Source organism: Pezoporus wallicus, unplaced genomic scaffold (genome assembly GCF_028554395.1).
Source record: "Pezoporus wallicus isolate ANWC-B61680 ecotype Strahan unplaced genomic scaffold, APGP_CSIRO_Pwel_v1 contig_13568, whole genome shotgun sequence".
NCBI classification, from domain to species: Eukaryota; Metazoa; Chordata; class Aves; order Psittaciformes; family Psittacidae; genus Pezoporus; species Pezoporus wallicus.
The window spans coordinates 15666-32406 of record NW_026638968.1 but is presented as its reverse complement, the minus strand read 5'-3'; the positions used below and the strand labels follow the sequence as shown (position 1 = coordinate 32406).

The following is a 16741-nucleotide window of genomic DNA, read 5'->3' as shown; positions in this document are numbered from 1 at the left end:
ACTTTATCTGTAAAGGTCAGGCTGAATGCTGGGGGTTCCCCAGCTGCTCTGTCAGCAGCTCAGCTGTTTGTCAGCATGCTTGGGACAGATAGTAGGCATCACTAATCACATCACCTCTGTTAACTTGTTTCCCTTTTTCCCCTTGACTTCTGAAGATTTTCACATAATTTTGATCATCGCTCAGGCTTGCGGGTGATGCTTAAAACATTGGATTGGGAGTACTGAGCCCTCAGCAGCTCCATCTAAGCTATGTGCTGTTGCACTGAGGTACGAAGTTTGCATACAATGCAGTAGTAGTGGCAGTGATAAAGGTAACTGAACAGCCACTGAAACAAAGCAGTTAGTGTTAGCATAGTATTCCTTGTGGAGAAAACAAGAATTACTCTGCTTCTGGATAACTTGAACAGCTACGTTTTTGTCATCTGCAGGAAGTCCTATGTAACTTTTGATGCCCCGGGCTTTTGTTGTGGGCCAGAAGGGTAGGAGAGGCTAGGTGAAAGGTAAAACCTTAAAGAAAGATCAGCAAAATGCTTGTTTGCTTCCTCAAAAAGTAACTAGTATTAGAATACAGGTTGTTTGACTTTTTAGACCTAGAGTTGAGTGGTGCTGCTTTTTTCTTTAGAATTATTCTGCATTCTTCTTAGAGAATGACTTAGTAATTCTATCAGCCTCTTCTAAACTGCTTCAGTGCATCTATTAAATTGACTGTGCATACTTCGTTTATTTCTTGTGAGATGAATGAGTGAAGATGGTGCTGAAAGGCAGTAATGTTGTATTTTGTATGTTTTTTGTATAATCTTGAAATGAGGGCTGTTGGAGGTGGTTTCCTTGTAGTGCATGTCTTACTCGTGCTGGTTCTGACACCTCTGCTTGCAAAGGCTCTTGGCTGGTTGGTCTGTGCTCTGCATAGTGTGCTGTCATCACAGAAGACATAGGTGTGATGACTTGCTTAGCTAGTCTGTGAATAAAGGACAGACAGTGACTCTGCGCTTCTCAGTAGAGACCCTGCAGTAGGAGAGCTGATAGGAAGAAGATACGCTTGACTTAATCTTACTTGATCATTAAGCTACTGCATGTTTTTACTAATTAAAACCTCTAGAGTACATCACTTGATACTGAAGTGTTGTAAGTTGTAAAAATCAAGCTTGGAGTTTAAATGTGTATTTTTTTTGGCAAATAACATATTTGTCAGTTGGTTTTTTGTTAGTTGTTCCCTTTCTTCCGCTTACGGGTTGCCTTTCATGTTGTTCAGTACTTAGTTTTACCAGGACAGCCTTAGTGGTAGTAAGGCTTATGTTCCTTCTGTACCTCCTGTGACTCCAAGACTTTGCTTTTTCTGCTTGAGTTACCTTAGCTGATGAGCATGGAATGGAGCAAGTTGGCACAGTCGGGCGCTTTGAAATACACCATAGTGCTAAACATCAATTATACTTTGAGGATTTGCCAGGGGATGAGTTTAGAACTATTACAGGAGGTGCTGTGTGAAAATTCCCCTACCTAGCTAGGTCATTTCTCAAGACTAAAAAGCCTCAATAGGGTCTTGAATGCTTAGGCAGTCTTTAAATGTGAAGAGGGTGCAGACCTGCATGCGTGGTTTGCCTCTGTCAATTCAGTTTAGACAGACTTCTGTTCCATGAGGGGTTTTGACTTGCCAAGTAGGCTGAAATGACTCCTGAGGGTTGATTTTTCTTTACAATTTAGAGAATTCTGCTGTGGTGGACTTTTTTTTTTTTCTTTCTTTTTTTTAAGACTGATGTCATTAAATATAAGGAGTCAAACTCATTTACTGTTGTATTTGCTTCTTTTTAAATTTCCTGTGTGGAGATTAATCTCTGGTCTTTGGAAGGGGAAATACTTCTGCTTTAAATCACTGTATCATCTGCCATTATCTAAGATGTAGGGCCTTAAGCTTGTGCATTATTCCTTGTTGCAGCTGAAGGCACTGTGTACATATTGATGCTGCAGATGGGGGTTGATCATGTGGTGGTACTTCTCTTGAAAAGCCTTTCGCAAATGGTAGGGTAGACACAGGAAGCCTAATTTTAGCATGATGTGTGTATGTATGGTGTATTTTACAAAACTCTGACTAGTTGGTAAATTTGAGGAGGACTGGAACTGGTGCTTGTTCTTCGCTGAAAGAGCTCATGTATTGGGATAAAGTCCAGTGCTGCTTGGGAGTAGGAAAGCATGTGTTGGTTTAACCATTTAAATGTGCTGTAAAGAATCATTCCTTACTGGCAGCATGTCACTTTCTTTGTGACATGGAGCTAAGCTGACAAGCAAAACAGTTTCTTTAACTGAAAGCAGTAACATAATTCTAACCAAATCCTGGTGCATGCCAGTTTAAAATGAGAACACATTTTAAATTTATTCTGTCCAGTACAGTAGGCAAAAGTTACAGCACTCACTTGATTAAAACGAGTTCTTGGAAAGGAGGCAGGAGAAACTGTTAAGTGGAGTCTCATGTTACCAGCTGGTTTGGAAATTCTTCTGAGAGTATGTATAGAAGCTTCTTGCATTATTATTGTCACTGTGCAGGCATGTGTGCAAATGATTTTAAATTTATAGCATCTGTTTTGCTTTTATTTCAGGTGTACTTGAAGGCACCTATGATTCTTAATGGTGTTTGTGTAATCTGGAAAGGCTGGATAGATCTTCAGAGACTGGATGGTATGGGCTGCCTGGAATTTGATGAAGAGAGAGCGCAGGTAAGAAAGTCTGCCTATAGCTACTGTGCCTTAGACATCCTTCTGCTCTGAAAGGAAACACACAGTCAGGTAGTGATCACACATTCTAATGTGCTTGTTTCCTGCGTACACTTTGAGTACTAATTCCAAAGAGAACTCACAGTACAGAAGCTCAGAAATAAGTGGTTGTAGTTAAACTGGTGTTTTAAGTTAGATCAAAATATTAGGGGCAGGAATCATCCATAGTTTACAGCTTTGTGGGTGATTTAGCACTGTTCCTATGCTAGAGTAGTACATCTTGAAGTATTTGAAAAGCTGTGTCTGTAATATGTACTGATTCAACTGGCTAGTCTGTTTTAGCAGTTTATTTTAGAGTGTTTGGGGTTTTTAAGTAGCTTTTTGTTTTATTACATATGGGGGAGGATGAATAGGGTGTTATCATCTCTTCTTTAATAGTGGTGGTCTCTGCTCTGTTAAGGTATGGCAGTTTTTGAGAACCTGTTTCCTGTCTATCTACTTCCTGCCACCAAAGTGACTGTCTAGTGGCTGAATTTGTGGACATGCACAAGAGCAAAGTAAACACAGAGGAAATAACTTAAAGTACATATCACATGTGTAAGGTTCACTTACTCAGCTGTAGGATTCCTAAATTTAGTCAGACTTGAGATACATCCTAGCTTTTGAGATGTATTTTTGTAGCAAAGCTACCAAACTGATACTAAAACCAGCTACACCAGGTTTGTTAGAGCTTCCACACAGCGGATAGTAAATTGGGTGTAGTAATGATTTTAACCTCTGTTTTGTGGTGAACTCAGCAGTTCATTTCTGTAGTTTGATAATTTAGAAATGTTAGAACCATATGAAGGCAAAGCCCAAAGTGAGTCTGTATACAAGGTTGGTTTTTTGGTTGTTTTTGTTTTTTTTTTACATGGAGGTATGCATAGCTGCAATCTTTGCGGTGCCTTGCCTCTCCCTATCTTAAGAAGCCAGCTTGCACATTAATGAGATCATGTCATTGTGACTATGTTCTGGGTTGAGTAGAAATACTTTGTGTCCAAATAGTGTCTGTGAAATAGTCACAGCCCTGCAAGCTTTCTTCCAGGATGCCTGGAAAGAGAGGGTATGCTGTGCTATTCTGAGAATATTCAGTACCTCCTTTTGTTAATCTATGGGAAAAGCCACAGAACCAAGCTTTTACTGGAATGCTGCTATTTGCTGTGGTGTTCACTTCTTCCAAAGCTGGGTGCTGGCATTTTGAGCTAGCCAAGTTCCAGTGTGCTCCTTGGAGAGTTAACTGCTGTAGATGCTGTTGATTAAAAGACCTTTAGACTATAACAGCTTCCACAGCTAGGTCAGACGTAGACCCCTGAGGATTGTACAGAATAAATGCTGAGGTTCTTGAACTCCAGCTATGAAGTTTGATACTTAACATTTAAATCACATAACTTCTGGACTGAGATGAGACTGATTTGGATGTGCTCTCAGAAGCAGATAGTGTCATTCTTCTTCAGAATTGGATAGTTCCTGAAAAAAGTGGGAACCCTTCCAAAAAGCGTAGTCAGGTGACTTGTGGGTTCAATTTTCTTTTTTTAATTTCCTGATAAATGTCTTTGCATGCTCTTGGATTATTTTAATTTCTGTATATCCTTTTTTAACTACACTTGAGAATTCCTTTCTATTGCATTCAGAGAGTGTTTGTGCACTGAACATGTTATATAGCCTTTTTGTTTTGTTGTGTTTGGAGTGGTTTGGGATTGTTTTTTTTTTTTTTCTTTTTTTTGGGGCCGGGAGGGGGATGTTTGCGTGCTTTCAGGTGTCAGGGCTTGCTTGAGTTTTGGGTACAGGGTGCTGAGCTGGAGGTATTACATGGTGTGGTTCTACAGGGATACGCTTGCCCTCAGCTGCAGTTGTAATTTGTCTTCAATCTGTGCTTCACAGTGATTGCAGGGAGGTCACTGGTTGTCTTATTTGCTGCAGTAGTAGCACCTAAAAATTCCCATTGTCATAAAGCACTAGAGACACCAAAGTAGGTGCATCCTTGTATTTGTCAGTATTGTAAACGTTTGGGCAATCTTCTACATTCTTCAGTTTCCTTTTTCTTTAGGCAATCTTCTACATTCTTTCAGTTTCCTTTTTATCTGTCATTTTGCTTCCTTTTTTTTTTTTTAATAACTGTTTTAATATTGCCAGTGGCAGTTGACCTAACTGCTGACTTTGATACGGTAAGGGCCTGGTACTGTGCAGTGTAGCGCCTGTGGGGTACCCACTTGTCTTTTGTAACAAGAGGTCCTGTTGCCATTCAGACACACCCCCATACGCATCCTGTACTCCTGTTTTCTAGAGGGCTTCCTCTTACGCAAACAGAAACTCTTAAATAAAAGAATTCTTTATTAAATATTTAAATACTAATATTAAATGTTAATTTGAAAGAGCTTTCTTAAATGGAAACTCAAAAACTGTTGCATTTTCCTATCTTTTACTACTTAATAATACTCTGAACAAATAATATTTTTTTTTTTGTTGTTACACTTTGGAAATTATACTACCGTTCAGGTCAAAAATGTTTCAGAAAGAGAAAAGGCATGCATGACAGTGAAGTATTTAAAATTTTTTAATCTAGTGTTTTTTCCATTTCATTCACAGCCTGTTCATGTCTGCCTACTAAGCTGTCTTATTTTTTATGGGAGGCCCAGATTCAGCTGCTTGTTCAGACTTCAGTTAGGCTAACACACAAAGCTCTGCATATATGCTTGAGTATCTTCCCCGTTTGGGGCTGAAATTTGCCTGGATTTGATATTTATCTTGAGGGTCATCAAAAGGCTGTTTCTGTCTTTGGCACTTTTGTATCTCTTCTGTAATAGAGGATCCTTACTATGCTTAGTTAAAAGTGGTGGTTATTTTCACAAAGTGTTTTCTTACCAGGCTGCTGCAGGAGAAATGTGTGTGAGTGGAGGAGGGATGTTTAAGCTTCTCTTGGTTTTTGTTTGTCTGCACTGGGGAGTTTATTTTGTTCTGTTCTCATGTTGATATAGTTCAGGTTTTGCTGCTTCTTTTTCTGAATAAATTCATACCAGAAGCATTTTCACTGATTAAAACCAAGGCGGATAAATTATTTGGTCTCCTACAGCTGAATTCACTACGCAATAATTACTAGATCTGAGTGACATTTGAAAAAAAATTGTTAAATTCTTGTTGTACAAGATCCTGAGATGTTTGTTGGTTTCTGTTATCACCAGGGGTAGGGCAGAATTTATTTTTTTTTTATTCTTAAAAAAATAAGTTCTGATGCTTCCTCTCCCCTTTTCTCAGACATTAGTAAACCAGTGTTTCAGCTGTCAGGATGTGTTTGTTCTAGATGTCAACATACTGATTTTTTTCCTTATGAATTTCTAATCTAGTTTCTTTTGGTTATGACCATTTCTTTTACAATATTCTGGCTTAAGCTGTATGTTAGTCTTTTATTTCATGACCACTTTAAATGGTGGTAAAATGCAAAAATCTTGTATTAAAAAAAATACACTTTCATTTAAGTATGTTTAAAAACAGGGTCAAAAGAAATAGGGTGTTAAAGACGTAAAATTTGTAAATAAGAAAGAAGGCATCTTTTCTGTAGTCATCTAGGAAACAAGCTTTTGTATCTTATCTCTATCCTGCTGCATTATTAAGAACAAACTTACTTTCCACTGTCTGACCGTGGTTTCTATGCATGTGCAAACATTAAGCTATAAAGGGCCAAATTCTACTCTTAACATTTTAACAGTACCTACTATTTTTATCTTACTGGCAGCTTTAAACATTGCCTTTTGATGTAACTTTCTGGGGAGCTCGGTGTGTAGAGTTGTTGGTTGGCAGATGTTTGTATTTAAGTGTGTTAGGCCACAGGGGGCACTCATTCACATCATTTCACAAAGTAGCTTGAGGGTGCACCGTTGTGCCAGCGGCAAAAAAGGCAATTTAAATTCTCTCAGACTAGGGATGCTTTATCTTAAATTAAAAAATGTATGCACTTAATCCCTAGTTGGGTTCTTAACATGTTTGTGTCATCTCACAGTCAAGGTTAGGATTTCACTTCTTTAAAATAAAACTATTAACTTGAAAAAAACATTTGCATGTATGTGGGAGTCATAAGCAGTGTTAGCGGTAAGTATAACTGGGAAGTTGGGAAGAGGGAAAGCCAGTAAACTTATCCCTTACTCTTTTGTGGAACCTCTTTAGACTTGTCTCCTTCATTCTGAGCACTTGAAAATTCTGCTGGGGAGCAGAGCCATCTATTTTAATTCTGAGCAAAATCTGGGCTATAAAAAGTATCTTTAAGAGAAATTTTTTGTAAACCAATAAACAATGGGTTACATATTAATAACACTTTAATACTTTTTTCTGCATTATAAATGCATTCCTGTTCAAAAGCCATTGTTGGAAAAAAACAACAGGGCTGTCAAACCTACAGGTTTCTTCTGTATTGTATGGGAATGTGCAAAATTAGTAGAGGAATAATTTCTGCTTTGCGTTTTCTTATGCATCTAAGCTTAAACAATTTAAATTTTACGTAAAGATCGCAAACGTTTCTACTGATGCACCTTCAGCAGCTTTTGGTAAAACAGAGGGTTTTTTTGGTTTATAGTTTAAATGAAATATAACTAAGTTAATTGTTTAAATGAAAGATAATTAACATTATTTATATAATGATACTGGTGAACTGTCTTAGACATACCTGTGAATACTGCCTTCAGAATGACTTTTATAAGAATAAAATGCATTGAGTCTTTCATGTAACTTTTGAGAATTTCTAGCTTTAAAAGAAAACAGCAGCATTTTAAACTACTTTGGAACAGCAGGTCTCCTTTGAAAATGTGTTTTAGTAGTAGCTGCATTGAAGCTTTGGATCTCTACTGCAGTGATGAAGGTGAGTATTATTCATTAACCTATATTGGCATTTGCTGGAACTCGTCTGTATCCTAGCAGATTCTGTAGGACATTTTTGTCATTGCTGTTAAGTGATCCCTAAAATTCAAAAGAAATGTGATCTGGTAGAAATGAGGATAGCCTCTCGTGTCACTCTGTTTCTGGTTTGGTAGCAGGAGGATGCACTGGCACAACAAGCCTTTGAAGAAGCTCGGCGGAGAACTCGTGAATTTGAGGATAGAGACAGGTCTCATCGTGAGGAAATGGAGGTGAGGGTTTCACAGCTGCTGTCAGTAACTGGTTAGTACTTTCCAAAAACTTCAGATTTGTTTCCATTTGTTTGTCTGTACTGTTTGTGTGTTTGCTGTAGTTTAAAAATTGCAAAATACATTGTTTTCAACTTGTAAAATGAATTTCAGGTTTTGGAAGTTTTGATAAGAATTCTCTGATTTTTGTCCTTTTACTCTTTCTGTAGATAATCTCTTTGTGGGTACTTAAGCTTCGAGGGTACATTTCAGTTCATTTGATCACAGAGCTGTTGTATCTCTCTCAACGATACTTCAATAGCAGAGAAGAATTTTTTCCACATGCAGTTCTTACAAACACAGGAAGGGCTTTGGGAGCTGTGGGCATGTAATTCTGTAGCTCGCTACCCTGTCCTGTGGGAAACATTACCAGAGTAATGACAGATGCCACAGTCTGCTTTCTTTACAGGCTGGTTTTATCTTCCTCTCACACTTTTCTTACTGGCAGGGAGTTTTACTCCTCTGTTTCACCTGTAGAGTTCCCTCTATCTTGTTCTTGGCTTCTCTAGGGCCCCATGGTCTTGAATCTTTTTCCCTCTTGATGAGAGCAGGTATTAGTGGGATCAAGCAAAGAGGAGCCAGGAAAGAGAATGGAATCCAGCTGCCCTGACATGTTAGAAAGGCAAGAGCTGTAAGAGGACGGGTAATGCATAAGGAGAGTTTTCAAGTTAAGGCAGGCTGTAGGGAGAAAACAGAAGCACTTTTAAATTTCTTACCCTTACTAACTTTGTGGTTTTTATTTCCTACTTCATCAGTACAGCCTGACTTTACTGTAATCAAATGTGATCAATATGCTGCTTCTCAGGTTTTTAGAAAATTCGGTTATTGTTACTACTAAGCTACTTTTCTGTCATCCTTATGAATAATTGAGATCATTAGACAGGCTTTCTTCCCTTCCAAGTACAATTGGAAAACATGAGCATGAGAATGCATGAGAATGCAAGGAGAAGAAGCAGATGGAAAGAACAGTACCTCTCACTTTGAAGGAATGGCTGGTGTACCTCTCCTTGAAAACACTAGTGTAGCCAGGTCAGGTATCAGCTGTAGCTAAGGTAAAATCCTTGTCTTGGAGGCCTCGCTGTAGCAATAGTTATTGCCCCAGCTCTAAAGCACTGGTTTAGATCACCTACAGAAAGGAAGTAAAGAAAACTCACTCACTTGAAATATGTTTAAGGAGAATTGAAGAATATTGTCAAAAGGTACTTCAAATTTGTGATGTTGAATACAGGTTTTTAATAACTGAAATACATTTTTATGCATACTTTATATTTTACTGTACATGTTTAATATGTATAAGCAAGAGATCGTTTGCCTCAATTACTTGTAGTTCTATAATTGGTTTTTTTTACATTTCAATTTTTCATTTCTATGTTTGGCCACATGTTTGGAACGTTTACAGATAAGATTTTGCACTCTGAGTCTTAAGACTGAATAAAAATTGTGATCTTTGGGGTAGGGCAGGGGAGAGAGCTGGGATAGACTTACAATGAATTCCTAAGGAGGAATCGGGTTTTCAAACCATTGTTTCCCTGACTTCTACTTCAGTTGTATCCTAATGCAGTGTTGGGGAGAATCAAATGAATTTTAATCAGTAAGCACTTACATAAGGTGCTCATGATTATCATACAGAATTCTCAATTAAAAGTAATATAGAAATGTGTATTCCTATGTTGTATTTATGGCCTGTATAAAATTTTCCAATGCCTACATGCTTGGTCAGCTTGTACCCTATTGATAATTGTGTTGCTGACAGCTATAAAAACATTAGTCCAAACTATGGTGTACTGTTTGTGTAATTTCAGTAGTGAAATAGTACCTTTGATGGTACTTGAAGGTTTTTATGGCTAGAAAAGGTAGGTTCTGAGTGTGCTGAGTGAATTTTTATGCATGTTACACTACACACAGTTGAAGGTACCCTCAGCATAATCTTTTCAATATGATAGCTATACAACTTTCATCATTCATAAAACTGAAAATTTTTCTTTCCTGCTAAGCTTGGGCAGTAAAATTCAAATTGCCAGGCCTGGAGCAGGATCTCATCAGTGTTAATGATTATTTTAGGAATTGCAACACTGTATAAAATCAGGATATTTCAGACAGCAGAATTATGGCTAAAATGCCTTTAATAGAGACCAGATTCTGCTTCAGTGGCAGAGGGAAGGAGAATCCTGCAATATTCCACCCACTCCTACTCAAAACAGAGGCGCCAGCTCTTTGGAAACATTTATCCACCCAAAGACTGGCAGCATATGAAAATGATCAGATTCGTTTCTTTTCTTACACAGAAAAGAGGCTGTATAAATAACATTCCTAGTCTAAGTCTCTTTGTAGGCTTCTAAAACAAAGTGGTATATCCTGGCCTAGGAGTCATCAGTGAAAGCTGTTGGAAACAATACGAATGGCTTGTATGTGGCATTGGATATTAGAATGGTGATACTCAAAGGTGGAAGGAATAGCAAGTGCAGTAACAGTTTAGGAGTGATCACTGTACTAATTTCAATTTTTAAGTATCCTAAAAAAAGAAACAAACCCAACCGAAAAAAACATCACCAAGAAAACCCTCTTGAGTGCCGTCAGGTTTGTTTGACTTCATTTCATCACATAATGTTGCTTCCATTGATGAGTTCATTAGCACAACAGATCTTTTATTTTAATGAACATTTTCTTTGCATCTGAGGGCGGAATCAGTAGTGGTTGGTAGCTTGTGCTTGAATTTCCAGAACTTGATCAGATTTCTGTGCAGTTACAGCACGGTAATGTAAATAGGTTATGACTGGATTTAGGAATTTTCATTAAGTGCCTTTGAGATGAACAGTGTTCTATTGTATTTTCAGTATTTTGGTTCTCAATACAAGATGCTTTGGGGTTTTTCTATCAACTTGCATAGCTTGGTCACATCAAAAACTGCAGATCCTGCCTCTCTGTTCAGGATTCTTTTGTTTCAAAGATGCTTTTGTAGTCAGTGTTTTTAATTAATGCATTCAAAATTAATAATGAATTCCAATGGCTTTAACTTTCACAAAAACATTGGAATGCTGAGGCGGTAAATGTTTAATGATACACATGAGGAAAGACTTTATCCCCAGTTAAAGTCTGGTAAAAATAAATGATTGTGTGAAGTCTTGTCAGTTCAGGAACAGTGAGCAACTTGGCCAAATTGCAGTATTTAGTGGCTTCAGACCACTATGGGAAAATTCTTTTTCCATGGGCAAGTACTTTACAACAGGGAACTTGGTCCAAGGCCATTTCGTTAGGGGCATGTTCTGGGACTGATGCCACTGAACAGGTATATGAACTTGAAGTATTTGTACGTTTCCCTTTGCCAGACTAACCAGAAGAGAGTGAGGAAACTAAAGGAATATCAGCAAGGCAGATGCTTAATTTTCACTACTTCTTTCTCAACTGAGATGCAAGGGGATAGTCAATACTAGTTGTTTTGCTATGTTTTCAATATGAATAACCACAGTTCAGTGTCAGGATGAAAAGTGTTCTACAGAAATCACTGTGAGGTTGCTGTCTAGATGTACCTGAATCTTCCAGCACAAACTTCTGCTTTTTATTTGGTGTTCTGGCCATAGTAGCGTGCATTACACTGTCCAGAATGAGAGAATTAAACAGCTCCAAGTTGATGAAATTAGAATACATTGAAAGTAACAGCATGTGTTCAGTCAGGAAAAGCAGCAAGCAGGTGCCTCCTGCAGCTCTTCACTGGAGCAGCAGGTACAAAGCGGTGGATTTCAAGGGTGTAGGTAAAGAGAAGAGGCCAACTCATACGTTGCTGTGTGCAGATAGTTGTCTTCCTAGAAGTTTGTTTTGTATAGGCAAACTGCAACTTCAGTTTTTAAGTGATCTGCTTGAGTGCAGTTTGTCTTACTCTGCTACTCTTTGGTTTAGCCAAGGATGTTCTTCAGATTACTCCATTTTTGGAGGAGGGTTGGATCTCTTCTCAGTTTTCCAATGTAATTTTGTTCAACCAGCATCTTTTAAAGTCATTTTTCTGTGTTGTGTTCATTTCCCATGCTACTGCCATGCACTTTATTTTAGTAACAACATGAGTAAAGAGGCAGAGTGGTTTGCTCTTCCCTGAAACAGTCTAGTCTAGCAATCTGTCTGGTTGTGGGCTTACGCTAAATATAAATTACATTAATGGCTAAGCAGAGCCATTTAACAGAACTGCATGAAATTCTCATTTAAAATCCTTCATTGTACTGGAGAAGAAGAAAGAAAAGCAGTAGAACTAACTTTCCTATTCTTCCAAGGTTCTAGACAGTGAAGTTATCCTCTCTTTTATTAAAAAAAAAAAAGGGGGGGGGGGAATTTAGGGTTAATCGACTAGTATGTATATATAAATGCTCTAATTTTTGTCAAATAGAACTGGCTTCAGAAGAAAATACCGTATTGTGATAACATTGGGGTTTTTTTCCCTTCTTTCTGCCATCTTTATCAAACTCTGATTTTTAGGGCTTTTTTTTCCCCTCAGAAATTAATCTGTAATGAGTGTAATTACTTATTTTATGTTCACACTTAAAATATATGCTCCCCATGCTGATAACAATATAAAAATAGTATAACCTTTAATAGTACAGCTTTTTGGATGGAAAGAAACCCAATTCTTCATATGTGGTGGATAGTGCAGACTTGGTGCATGATTGTGTAAGTGTTTGTGTTATGAGCATATGTATATATATAATATGACTTGTTTATACTCGGGATGAATACAACACAATTTAGAGAATACATTAAAGTATGCGTGTGATGCATTGCCTCAAAAGGCTCTACAATGTGAGTGTAGTACAAGTAGGCCAGTAAGGTTAAGACTAGATTCTTTACAAGAACTTTTCAATAGTTGGTTCTTATGTAGAAGTGCTATGGAATGCATATCTCACAAAAAACAACTTGTGCTGTACAGAATCAATGCTGAGGGTAGTACAGAGGAGATCAATCTTGCAAATCAGGCAATACTGTAATGTAAGCGTCTTCTTGCAGTCAATGAAGGTTAGAAAAGGCCTGAGCAACAGATGAATACTGTCTGGAGACAATCAATATTAATCATAAATTTAGCTTTCAAACAATACTAAATTTCTAAAAGGGAGAATTTCACTTTTTTCCCTTAGAAAAGAGGTTTTCATACAAAAGTAAAAACTTCTGTCTTTAGTGAAGCTCTTGAGCTATACACTTGCTATGCTGCTTACTTTCTTGACTTGCTGTTAGTCCAATTACCAGTGTGGTGGTACCAGAATCTGTAGCTTTATAATAGCTTTTAAACAGAGAGGCAGCCGTTTTCAGGCAAGAGAGTTCATCACGGCTGGTAAGCAAATTATACTCCTTGGCTTGGTCTTGTCATCTGTAACTCTTTGCAGCTGGTGGTGGGAGAGCAGACTCAGCATATAACATGATTGATGGCTGTGTTTAGTGAGGAGTACTCTGTTTCTAGGAAGTAGATTGTTGGAGGCTTGAAAGGAAATCTTAATGGAAGTAGCTGCTAAATGATTTTTATCTATGGCCTTTGTCAAGAAAAATTGTTTATTTTTACTTTCAGCATAGACTTTATAATATTAATTGTTCTACAAGGCCTTTAGTCTAACATCCAGATCTCTCACCAAATTTGAGACTGCTTTCCATTAAGTGGTGCTTGACATTATAATTAAGATGAAAACTACTTCTTTCCAGGTTCAAGTGAAAAGCAGAGGTGACTGCAAAATGGCTGTTATGGCCAGCAAACAAACTCCAGAGGCTGGAGCTGAGCCACAAAGTCTTATGCTGATAGCTACACCTGCTGGGAATGTGGTAAAAATCATATCCCCTGCTGAGTGCCAGCATGTTGTAGGTACAGTCTGTAGTGATGATGAGGTCCCTTTGATGCTGGAGCTACAGCTCTTCTGAGGACTGAAGACTGAGAGGGAGAGTCTCTATTCAAGGCCCACAGAGACCTGAAAGCGCACAGGGTGCTTCATCAGGCTCTGACTGTGACCAGAGAAGTTCTATTATGTGTAAGCTGTCATTCTTACTGTGTAGTAGTGGCCTGGTTTTGCCTCTTCTATTGAGTAAGGGCGGCAGAAGTGGAGGTATGGCTAGCATTTTAACCTCTACAGCAGAGGTTCTTACTAACCAGCAGCTCAGAGAAGAACTTTCAGTTTGTTGCTTTTCTTGATGTGGGTCTGCCACAGCTAGGGCTTACATGGAGGTGTGCGTGATTGGAACTAGTCATTTTTGAGTGGCAATCTTTTTGTTTCAGATTGTTTGTGTTGGTTTTTTTTTTTTTTTCTGAGGTTTTTTTTTTTTGTTTGTTTTTGTTTTGTTTTTTTTTCCTGTGATTGTGTGCTTTTTGAAAAGTATTTGCAGTGGGTTCTCAGGTTTGCATTTTGTTTTGGTACTTTATTTAAATCCTTTTCAAGAGGTTGACAGTCCTTCTAAGAGAATCCAAATGCTCACTGTTTAGCTTTTCATAACATACCCTGATTTTTCACCTATTTAGTAAATTATAGATGACAGGTGCCAAGGCACATAAAGCATCTGCTCTGTCCGTTTCAGCAGTATGGAGTTGCCAGAATGCAATTAAAGAATTGCAGTGGAGTTGTCTGTGGAGAGACTTTGTTTTGGCTACTCCTTGTGACAGCCCTTCTTCAAATTACCTCCCTCCTCCTTCCCCATTCACCAGAGTCCCAAGTTATATATGCAGTGCATATTGTTGTACTTGTGATTTCACTGCCTAGTATTCAGAGGTCCCAATTTTGCCTGCTGGTATTAAAGTGATTCATTGAGAGGAAGGGCCGGCTTCATGGCAGCCCTGTCCATCCTTACTAAATTTACCTCCAACTTTCCCAGTTCTGCTTTCTCAGAGCTATCATGTCAGCCACATGGTGGAACTGCATTATCTTTTCCTGATGAGCTCATGGTAAAAGGAGTTGGTTTCCTTGGGTATGTTGAAGGCCTCTGAATGTGCACTGTAAGAGAATAATTACAGATGCTTTCTCAAAGCCAGCTTAAGGAGTTTTATTAGCGCTGTCAGATGCACAATTGACTGCAGCATGGGTCAGGATTGAGTGGCCAGAGAAGGATGGTAGTGTCCAACTATCTTGACTGGAGGAACTACTTGGTTGCCATGCCACCCTCCTTAACCACCATTTTCCTTAGAATCGTTTTTTGTACGTGCCCTAGTAACAGATGTAAATGCTCCAATGTGATCCAGAAAAGTCACAATCCTAAGTTAATGACATGATGATTTCAAGCTATCAAATTCATTAAGAAGAAATGTAAGTATTACTGCATCACTCTCTTGGTAAGACTTAATAGCTCATACTAGTTAGGCTATATTTAAGCTTGGGAAAAGCTCAGAGATAACAGGGTTGAAGGGAGCATAGGTATAAAAGCATTGCAGCTTCTTGTGTTGTACCCTCAAGGCAAAATGGTTTTGTTAGTAACTTTTTTCAGTTAGTATATTATTACTGTTATGATGTCAGCATTATGAATTCAGGATGAATAAAACTAGAATAGCATGAGGAGGCTTTGAAATGTTTTTTTTTGCCAGATGCATTCCTGCAGTTCTTTCTGTTGGTCTTCACACTGTCTCGAACATTAGAGGTTTTAAATGGCTTGTGGCCAGTTGTAATTCCTTCCGTACTGCAGATTTGCATGGCTTCATGTGCTGAAAACGGATTGTGAAGTATTTGGCGGTATTGAAACTCCCTATGTGTCCATCACATTTAACTATTCAACTTCAGGATGTTTGGAAGGAAGCGTTTGTTAAAATATTTATTTTTAGGAAAATCACAGCCTTGGTGGGATCTGTGTAGTACTTAAAATTTACATTGTTAAACTTCAGCTAAATAACAGATGAATAACATTTGAGGTAGTGCTCCTTCAAATTGAAAATCAACATTTGAAAAATGAAATATGCTGAGATAAGATGAATAACTACTGTTTTCTCATGATTCATTATGCATGACTCATGGCACAGGATTCCATTTCCCAATGGCAAAGATAGATGCATCTTTCTTAATTGAAGCAAGTCTCCTTAATCTTGGACAAGCTGAGCTCATTATTCACTCAGACTAGTTCTTGTCCTTCTGCATGGCTTCAAAAGGTATGCAGTACATCAAAAATCACAGCAAATACTGCAATTCAGAGGATTCACTACTTGTGCTATGAGTATAGGGCCCCAAATGGAGAGAATTGTGGAAATGGAGATTTTACATCTATAGAAGTGAACTTTTAGCTTCCTGTCGTAGACTGAGGAGAACTACCACATTCAATCGTGCTGGTCGTCACACTCCTTCTGCAAGTGAGTATTAAGGATCATCTTGCATATCCTATGGAAGTTGTATTTTGTCCATTGTCAGCAGACAAAAACACTACCCCATGCCTGACACTCTAAAACGTGCTTGCTTCTACAAGCAGTAGAATACAAGGTGATTTCTCCTGTTTCGTGAGTGGTCTTACTGTATATACACACACATATATATATATACATATATGATGCTTTTACTTTTTAATGTGTGAAAAGCACAGTTGTAGTTGTTCCATATTATGCACGTATGCCTTGGCTGGATGGTGGCTGGTAGAATAAGTGTGTTTCACATGTGCATATTCTTGTATAGTTGTATAGCACAAATAAAGTAGGGTGTCTCAGACAGAGCTGTCATTCCAATAAGGTGCAGTTGCTTGTGTAAATTCACGCTTACTAAAATGCAAAATTACACCTTTATCCACATGTACTAGTGTAAGAGATTGTAATGACTGTTTCTGGTATGTTTGAGGGTAACTTGTCTTGCCTTTTGCAGATCACTTGAAAGAGTAAATCTGGTAGTTGTTTAGTAGTGGCTTCTGCAAGTAGCAATGAGGTTATGA

At 38.1% G+C, this 16741-nt stretch overlaps 1 protein-coding gene across 4 annotated transcripts in view; it reads left to right on the top strand.

The window, feature by feature from the left end:
* Nucleotides 1-16741, top strand: part of LOC130601409 (core-binding factor subunit beta) — a 39722-nt gene that overhangs the window by 20243 nt on the left and 2738 nt on the right. Inside the window, exons 4-5 of one of the 4 annotated variants that reach the window (XM_057413478.1) lie at nucleotides 2592-2708; nucleotides 7766-7858. In XM_057413478.1, the coding sequence (XP_057269461.1) occupies nucleotides 2592-2708; nucleotides 7766-7858 (210 nt within the window). Of the gene's footprint in view, nucleotides 1-2591; nucleotides 2709-7762; nucleotides 7890-16741 lie in introns of all 4 variants that reach the window. The other 3 variants (XM_057413480.1, XM_057413477.1, XM_057413479.1) reach the window with 3 other exon arrangements.